The 9,871-nt window shown below is 54.1% G+C and overlaps 1 protein-coding gene across 1 annotated transcript; it reads left to right on the top strand.

Moving 5' to 3' along the window:
* Window positions 1-7,930: 7,930 nt before the first annotated feature.
* Window positions 7,931-9,355, top strand: LOC124682261 (AAA-ATPase At3g28580-like). The gene has a single exon (XM_047216981.1). It carries the CDS (start codon window positions 7,931-7,933, stop codon window positions 9,353-9,355), a length of 1,425 nt encoding a protein of 474 aa, XP_047072937.1.
* The last annotated feature ends 516 nt before the right edge of the window (window positions 9,356-9,871 follow it).

Genomic DNA, 9,871 nt, shown 5'->3' with positions numbered 1-9,871 from the left:
CGGGACCTCCGCGAAGCGGTAGGATACCTTCTACGCACCACCTATCACATGCCATATGCGCGTGGTAGCCATCTGGAAATCCCTCCCGCTTCCTGCGGTGTCCCGCCGAATCCGCTGGAAACTGACTGGATTTGAACTGGGGCGACACTTTCCTTCGCTCAATAAATGGAGGGAAAAATGTTTTTAGGTCGAGGACACGTCATTTTATGTGCTAAATGTTTTCCGTTTCGCGCGTTGGCGGACGGGTGCAACCGCGCGCCCGGTACGGCCATACCGCATGTCCCGGCGGCCCCGTTTTGCACAGTTGGCAAAGTAAACGGAGCCAAAAATTCGAGCGGAGCCGCGTCGCGTCATTTTATGTGTCCTAGTAACCACTGCAAAAGACGGAATTGGGATACGGCAATTATCTTGAAAAACCCTTCACGAACAGGGCTATCTCGTCCGGAGTTCTATGGCTTTTAGGGGAAATGAGTAGGAAACGGCCCGTTTCACCACATAGTTTGTTGGAACGAGGCCATATTTGGCACGTGCGTGGGCCGTAGGATGGGAAGCAAGGCCCCGGTCGCGGATTTCCAATCCGAACCACGGGCGACGGTTTTTCCATTTTCGGGGTGCCGGAAGGGCTTTTTTTTGTGAAGCAGCTACATGGTGCGCATTTCAGTATCACGCGGGACCTCCGCGAAGCGGTAGGATACCTCCTACGCACCACCTATCACATGCCATATGCGCGTGGTAGCCATCTGGGAATCCCTCCCGCTTCCTGCGGTGTCCCGCCGAATCCGCTGGAAACTGACCAGATTTGAACTGGGGCGACACTTTCCTTCGCTCAATAAATGCAGGGAAAAATGTTTTTAGGTCGAGGACGCGTCATTTTATGTGCTAAATGTTTTCCGTTTTGCGCGTTGGCGGACGGGTGAAACCGCGCGCCCGGTACGGCCATACCGCATGTCCCGGCGGCTCCGTTTTGCACAGTTGGCAAAGTAAACGGAGCCAAAAATTTGAGCGGAGCCGCGTGGCATCATTTTATGTGTCCTAGTAACCACTACAAAATACGGAACTGGGATACGGCAATTATCTTGAAAACCCCTTCACGAACAGGGCTATCTCGTCCGAAGTTCTATGGCTTTTAGGGGAAATGAGTAGGAAACGGCCCGTTTCACCACATAGTTTGTCGGAACGAGGCCATATTTGGCACGTGCGTGGGCCTTAGGATGGGAAGCAAGGCCCCGGTCGCGGATTTCCAATCCGAACCACGGGCGACGGTTTTTCCATTTTCGGGGTGCCGGAAGGGCTTTTTTTTGTGAAGCAGCTACATGGTGCGCATTTCAGTATCGCGCCGGACCTCCGCGAAGCGGTAGGATACCTCCTACGCACCACCTATCACATGCCATATGCGCGCAGTAGCCATCTGGGAATCCCTCCCGCTTCCTGCGGTGTCCCGCCGAATCCGCTGGAAACTGACCGGATTTGAACTGGGGCGACACTTTCCTTCGCTCAATAAATGCAGGGAAAAATGTTTTTATGTCGAGGACGCGTCATTTTATGTGCTAAATGTTTTCCGTTTCGCGCGTTGGCGGACGGGTGCATACATGGGCCCGGTACGGCCATACCGCATGTCCCGGCGGCCCCGTTTTGCACAGTTGGCAAAGTAAACGGAGCCAAAAATTCGAGCGGAGCCGCGTGGCGTCATTTTATGTGTCCTAGTAACCACTGCAAAAGACGGAACTGGGATACGGCAATTATCTTGAAAAACCCTTCACGAACAGGGCTATCTTGTCCGGAGTTCTATGGCTTTTAGGGGAAATGAGTAGGAAACGGCCCGTTTCACCACATAGTTTGTCGGAACGAGACCATATTTGGCACGTGCGTGGGCCTTAGGATGGGAAGCAAGGTCCCGGTCGCGGATTTCCAATCCGAACCACGGGCGACGGTTTTTTCCATTTTCGGGGTGCCGGAAGGGCTTTTTTTTGTGAAGCAGCTACATGGTACGCATTTCGGCGCTCGGAAAATGGAAAACGGGTTTTTCGTGGTAATGATGGGAAAACCTCACACACAGCATTGATTCCCATCCCATAGCACACGCATGTTTACGAGCAATGGTTATAACTCACAAGCCACAGGCCAACAATGGAATTGACCCAAAACCTGTTTGCTGAGTGTTTTTTGGCGTGGAACTCGGCGAAGATGGCTTTGCCGTGTGTGCAGATGTTTGCACTCGGCCAAGATGGATTTGCCGTGTATGCAAATGTTTGTACTCGGCGAATATTGTGTCCCACGCACTAGGCAGCGCGGACCGTGTATCCTGAATTCCTGATGTCTTAGCCGTTTTCGCCCGCCTCCTTCGATCCTGCGCCGCCGGTAGCTTCTCCCCCGCCGCCTTGCTCCAGCCGGCCGTCTCCTCCGTCGCCGCGTAGATCCCCGCCTCCCTGCCGCCCCGCAGAACACCGCCGCCCCGCAGAACCCCGCCACCCCGCAGATCGACGCCGCGCCAGAACGCCGCCGCCCCACAGATCCCCGCCTCCTGTGCTCCTCTCTGGCCCCGTTGCCGTCGGTAGAGGGGAGGCATGGCGGAGCTCTGCGTACGAACGCTGCCGCCGTGAGGACCCTCCCCTCCCCTCCGGGTTGTCCGACCAGGGCTGCTCGACGCCATCGGCCACTGCCGGAGCTGCGCGTCTCCACCAGCTGCGGCCGTCCTCCTCCGTGACACCGTCGTCCACCACCAGTATTGGAAGATTGAAGAAAGGTATTAACCTCACCTTTCTCCTTTTATTTCTGGATTATTTTGTGCTGCTTACAATTTACAGATTGAAGAAAAGTCTTATTTTCGTTTTGCCCTCTTCCATATATTCAGAGGTCATATATAGTTCTCTCATTTTCTTTCCTCTACAGATCACGAGGATGAGCAAGACCCACCAAAGCCACAGACGTGTAACCAGCAAGACTTAGGAAAATTGAAGCAGTCAAATGTCCCACCTTAATTCTCACCGAGTGTATGCATATTTATTCTCACCTTAATTTTCAGGAAGAGGAGGTTCAGAACGAGCAAGATTTGAGATTACTTGACCGGTTCCAGCATGGCCTTGACGTCGATGATCCGAATGGTCCACCTGCTGGTTTTGTGGATGATTGGTGGAAATGGGGCAACCCTGATAGCGACGACGAAACATTGGTTCCTCCCAATGATCTCGACACAGGCTTTTGAACTTAGACTATGTACTCGTGGTTGTAAGCTTAGCCTTATTTGTAATAACAACTATATTTGTGTCAGCTATATGTAATCGTGATTTTGTATGTACCCGTGGCTGTGAACTTTTCATATTTGTAGCAACAAGTATGTGTACTCGTGATTGTAAACTTAGACTTATTTGTACCAACAACTATGTACTTGTGCTTGTAAGCTAAGCATTATTTGTAGTAATCGTGATTTGTATGTACCAGTGATTGTAAACTTGTCCTATTTGTAGCATTCTAGTGGTTTCTTTTATTATTATCGTCTATTTACATCATTTTGTATCTTGTGTACTAATGAAGATACTTGTTTGTCATTGCAGGTGATTGAAACATGGTAGGAAGAGTGGGACGAGGAGGTGGGTCTAAGAAAAGGGGCATTCAAGAACATGTGTCAGATTTCTTCAAAGGCAAGAAAAAGAAGGATGAGGATCCTTCAGGCGCTTCTTCGAGACCCCCGCCAGGAGTAGCGGGGAGGGCTGCTCGCCTCCAGATGCGTGCACGACGACTACCTAATAATAAAGGAGCTAACGTTTCCTTGGTTTGGTCCGTTGATGTGCGCTTTCGTCCACCTCCCAATACGTCTTCGTACGTCTCCCTTTGGAACCCGATCAAGTTGTCGTACTTTGTTAGGAAACCCTGACCCAGCAACCCAATCTCACACGGATCCGACCGCCCACAACCTCTCTATATTACCCCACGCCATGGGCAACTAGGACATCTGGTTCCAGGAGGTGTTCAAGATCCTCTCGTGTCTCGTGGACGTCTACGTGCATACAAACCACGTGAAGCGAAGGCTGACCAAAAACGAAAACCACAAACGCATCTCGCCGGCCATGGAGCAGCGGAAGTCGGTAACTTGGGTCCACGCAAGTTATGCTGCGGCAGCCGTGGAAGGTCGGGTGTGACAGTGCCAGCAGCAGGGACTACGATCGACGACGAAACCTGAAAGCTGCTGTGGCCGTCGAAGACCGGCGACGAGCCGACTATCCCGTTCTATGATTTCTCTGCACTTTCAGGTCACGTGATCACTATTTAAAATCAAATCGTGCACCTCTGCTTGAAGAGACAAGGTCAGATCTATGCTCATGCCGCCGGAGCTGGCCATCGCGCGCAGTCACGGTTTCCTTCGGCACCACCTCAATGCCCAGGTCATCTCGTAGACAGGGACATCGCGCCCTGTCCCGTCTTCTTCTTCAGCACCGCCATGACATACCTCGGCCGCCATGGAAGCCGCTCCGGCCGGCCACGCTTGCTCGTGCCTGGACAGTGCCACAATGGACGAGAAAAGCAGTTCGATGCACCCTACACTCGGAGAGATTTCACGAGATCGGTCCGCTCTCCGTGCCCTTGAACTTGAGCCCGTCGACTGCAGCCAGCCTGTCCGACGGCTCTCAATCGGCAAGGTGCGAGGACGCCATTGACTGGCCCATGGGGGCATGGGGCAGCACACAAGTGATCAGCAAAAAAGGCCGGTATAGTCCAGTTTGTTCCCCTGTCTCTCCATCTCCAATGTCTGATTGATTGTAATCTCGGTTATACGTGGTAGAGTTGGTGTACTGAGTGGATGTATATGGTAGAGGAGTTGATAATTAGGAATAACATCTCATGACAAACTGTCTACAAGCCTCGGCCAAAGATTTTCGAAGCAAGCCCGTGGTTGAAGCAATGAACACATAATTGGAATTTTAGCTTCGTTGATCTCTATGTGACTGCGACGATTGGCGTTTCCGACGGTTTACCCTAGATGTTGTTTAGCTGCTATCCTCATTTGCCCACTGCTTTTACATGTCGCAAGAATGTATGATATTACTGAAAATTTTGTACATCCCTTTTAGATTATGGCGTTTGATAGATGCATGGACTAACATAAGGAAATCTCGGTTACTGTTTGAATTACACGATGATGGCTAGCTTGGACGAAGTAGCGGTAAAGTCTAGGATGCATATAGGCGCCTATCCGACATCGAGATGGTCAAGCTAGCAAGGACGAGAGAAAAAGAAACAGCTCATGCATAATATGAAGGATGAAAACAAGCGATGGCATGGCAAGAATCAACCCGTAGCAACGCACGGGCAATTTTACTAGTATATGATAAATTAGAACGGATGGCCACGGTAGTTTACGTACCGACGGACCACAACAAACAAATCTGTGTAGCTTTCATGCATATCTTACTCAAATCAAGAAGATGAGACCCTGTTTCAAAAAAAAAAAAAAAAAAGAAGAAGATGAGACCCCTGCAGCTAATCAATTCATATTCCCGCAAAAGAAAACTAATCAATTTATGCTTTCGGGGCGTGTAGAAAGAGCACACCCAAAGCGTCTTCCAGCGTGCGTCCATGATATCGACACCCAGCTTGCGGCTCGAATACACCAACACACAGAGAGAGTCAAGACACACGACAAAGTGCCCACCCAAAGTCCACCACTTCCTGTGGAGGGTTGGGCATGACAGCCTTCCTATGCGATGTACTACATGGTACCTGAAATAGAAAAGGTACTAGACTGATGTACTTGGTGATGTACATACTATTAAAAATATTTTCGAACTATATTGCAGCCTGTCGGATGCTATGCCATCGTACTGATATGTTGCTTCTGAGTTCTGATGTTGAGACATGGACATATCCGGAGAGGGACTACATATTGAGCTGATTCCTTGAAAACATTGTGGTCAAGCACTTCTTTTCTGAAGGACACCACATATCACAACATGACGAGACTAATTGAGGTGGACTGGAGTCGTTTCGTCCTGGGCTCCCGCGAGTCCCAGGGCGAAACCCTAAATCGCGCCGCCAGCGACCTCCCTCCTCCTCCCCTGCCTCGCCGCCGCCAGAGGGCGTCACCGGGCGAAGCCTGGGTGGCGTCGGCGGCGGCGGGGCGTCCTCTCCCCTTCTCGCGGTGATGGCGACGCGGGCGGCATCGGCGCTTGGAGGCGTGACGCTGGGCGGGGGGCGTGGCGGCGCGGCCGTTCTGCGGCGGCGTGGTGGCTCCGCGGGCTCTTCGGACGCCGGGGCAGCGGCCCTGGGTGGAGAGGCGGCGCTGGCTTTGCGGCAAGCAGCGCGCGCAGGTGCTGGCTGTCTCCTTGGCCGTGGGGACGGCGAGGAGATGACGGGTGCTGGCCGTGGAGCTTGGGCTGCTCGTCAGCTCCGGCTCCAGATCTGAAGTGGACGCCTCCCTGGACGGGCGCTGCAGGCTGGTGCTGCCTCCCGGTAGCTGCTTGCTGCCGGATCTGGCACCCAGCTTGGTGTTGGAGGTGGGACAAGGACCGGGAGAAATCCCTGGCTCGTCTCGGCAGCCACGACGGCGGCGACGCCTGTGGGCGCCGCCCCCCTCCCTGGAGGCGCTGTTGAGATACTCTTCCCTTCCCTCCCGCCCCTCTACTAACCCGGGAGAAATCCCAAATCCTCTGGATTGAGCGGCAGCGGCGTCGGGCGTCGTCACCTTCCTGAAGGTGCCGTTTTAGGGTGAGAGGGGTGAGGGTTTGTTCCAGCTATGGTTGTTCAGCGCTGAGGAGGGGCCTTGGTGATGGCTGGGGGCCCTTCTTCTTCGCAGCTTCTTCATCAACGACGACACCAAGCAGCTTATCTCTTCGTGGGTGATTCCGTGTTCGTGGCAAAGCTTCTATTGGGGAGCGGTGAAGTGCAGTGGCAAGGTTGGCTTCCGGTTCGTGTGGTAGCCTGGTCCTAGTTCATCTTCTTTGCTATAGGGTGAGCGGCTCCATGGCCGACGGTTCGGCGCCCTCCGAGCCGGGGTGAGGGGCAGGGGCCCTTTTCGGCTATGGAAGAGGATGATCAGGCAATGGTTGCCTCCTGGAGCAGACGTAGGCTCTTCTCACCTCACTGGCCGCTTCTCCCGAAGATTGGTGGCGTCGCTAACCTGGTGCTCCACTCGCGGCTGAGAGCGTCGTCAACTACTTGCTGTTCTTTCTTGTTTCTACCTTTTGTTTGCAGTTTGTTCGCGATGTTGTAAGCTGTTCACAGCATCTTGTACTTGCCGTTAAGGCCTTATTAATTTAAGGCAGGGCTACGGCCTAATGTTTAAAAAATATCACAACATGACAGCAGCCCAGCAAAAGTGAAACAAACTACTAACCAGGTTAGCGCAAACATCCAAATTAATCAGAACGGACGGCCACGGTAGTTTACGTACCGACGGACGACAACAAACACATCGATCTGTGTAGCTTTCATGCATATCTTATTCAAATCAACGATAAGATCAGATCCCAGCTAATCAATTCATATTCCCGCAAAAGAGAACTAATCAATTTATGCTCAAAGCGTCTTCCAGCGTGCATGGTATCGACACCTCAGTTGCTTTCCTTACGGTCTGCGACTTTCTTTGCAAAAAAAAGACCTTAAGATCCTATAATAATACTAGTAATAGTAGTAAGCTAAAAAGTGTGCCTTTTCACATACAGTAGCAAAAGGCAGAGCTCTCTGTCGCCGCAACTAGCCAATGGCGAGTACCGAGGTACGACCAACCGACGGTGCACATCCTTTCGACCTGGCTCGCAGCCCCAACTAGCCAATGGCGACTTCCCACATTCACCTCCATTGGCCGACTCGTTTCACCAAAAAAAAGGCCCACATCCAGCCCCAACAACAAAGACAAACCACACTCCTCTCTCCCGCTGAGAGACGCAGCGAGCTAGCGTGGCGACGCCAGTGAACAAGCTAGACGCGGCGCGCGGCCATGGAGATGGTCCTGGACTGGCGCTCGGTGGGCTCGCTGATCGCGACTGTCATGGTGTTCCGGACGGCCATGCGGGACTTCGTCCCGCCGGAGGCCGAGCAGTGGCTACGCCGCTTCCTCGCGCGGGTCACCGCCGCGTTCCGGGCCCCCACGGCCACCATCCTCATCTACGAGGCCGACGGTGCCGCCGTCACCGGCGTAGCCAACGACCTTTACGATGCCGGGCAGCTCTACCTCGGCGCGCGCTGCCTCGCCGCGGCCCCCGCCGTGCGCCTCTACAAGCCGCGCGGGGGGAGCAGCACTGTCGCCTCCCTCCCGGACGCGCACACCGCCCACGACACCTGGAAGGGCGTCACGGTGAAGTGGACCTCCACCGCGCGCCCCGTCGACGTGTATCGCGGCGGCCAGGGCCCCTCCGGCGGTGGCGTCCACCGCAGCCTCGAGCTCCAGTTCGTGCGTCAGCACCGCGACTTCGTCCACGACAGCTACATCCCCCACGTCATGGACGAGGCCACCAGGGTGCGGCTCACGTCGCGGGAGCGCAGGCTCTACACCAACGGCGAGGAGTACCAGCGCCTCTGGACCTCCCACGCATTCTCCCACCCCTCCACGTTCGACACACTCGCCGTGGACCCGGCGCTCCGCGAGGAGATCCGTGCCGACCTGCTCCGCTTCGCGTCCCGGCGGGAGCACTACGCGCGCGTCGGCCGCGCGTGGAAGCGCGGGTACCTGCTCCACGGCCCTCCCGGCACCGGCAAGACCAGCCTCGTCGCGGCGATCGCCAACCTCCTCATGTTCGACGTCTACGACCTAGAGCTCACAACCGTGGCCACCAACTCCCACCTCCGCCGCCTGCTCGTCTCCACCACGCCCAAGTCCGTCGTCGTAGTCGAGGACATCGACTGCTCCCTCGACCTCTCCGACCGCAGGAAGAAGGGCGGCGGTAGTATCGTCGACCAAGACGACGACGACAACAACGCGGCGATTGGGCGGGAGGAGTCCATAAGCCTCTCCGGCGTTCTCAACTTCGTGGACGGGCTCTGGTCTTCCTGCGTCGGCGAGCGCCTGATAATCTTCACCACCAACCACCCGGAGCGGCTCGACCCGGCGCTGGTCCGCCCAGGCCGCATGGACCGCAAGATCGAGCTCGGATACTGCTCGCCCGCCGCGCTCCGCGTGCTCGCCAAGAACTACCTCGGAGTTGGCGAGGATACCGACGACGAAGTGAACGGCCTCATGGCCCAGGCCGAGGGCCTGCTCGCCGCTGATGACGACGTGCGCATCACGCCCGCCGACATCGGCGAGGTGTTCATGGGATGCGACGGCGCGGGCGCCTCCGCCGCCTTGAGGAAGCTCGTCGGCGAGCTGCGCCGCAGGAGAGATCACGCACCTGCCCCGGCCGTAGAGCGAACGAGATTGACCTGAACTGTGCGTGTTAGAGGTAATCTTGATTAGTGCAGTCGGTTAGAGCTGTGGATGCATGCATGCATGTGCGTACGAGCTAGCTAGGTGTGTGTTCTGCGCGCGTGTTTGAGTCAGGTACGTTAGGACTAGTAGTTAGTCTCTTGGTCATGTCCGTGTACGTGTGCTGTTGAGCTAGTCCGAGCTGTACGTGCTTGGTGTTGAGTCTGTGTAATATGTGTAGGTCTAGGACTCCAAGCTCGGGTGTGCATAGTCTAAGAATTTTTAATAAAAAATGCTCATGGCAAAAAACGATGAGAAAATGAGTATATATATGCAATATTCCCTCGGTAATTTTAAAATACAGGGCATATAATTTAATCAAAAGTTAAAATTTACTAAGGTTTAACTATATCTATTCTATTATATACTAAAAGCAATATAAGTGTTTTTCGAGACACCTGGTTAATCCACATATGCTTAAAAGATATAAACCGGTGATTTTAATCTTGACGTCTGAGATTAAAAGATAAAAAGTGT

This window comes from Lolium rigidum, unplaced genomic scaffold (assembly GCF_022539505.1).
Source record: "Lolium rigidum isolate FL_2022 unplaced genomic scaffold, APGP_CSIRO_Lrig_0.1 contig_7894_1, whole genome shotgun sequence".
Classification (NCBI taxonomy): domain Eukaryota; kingdom Viridiplantae; phylum Streptophyta; class Magnoliopsida; order Poales; family Poaceae; genus Lolium; species Lolium rigidum.
This window is presented reverse-complemented; position numbering and strand designations above follow the sequence as displayed.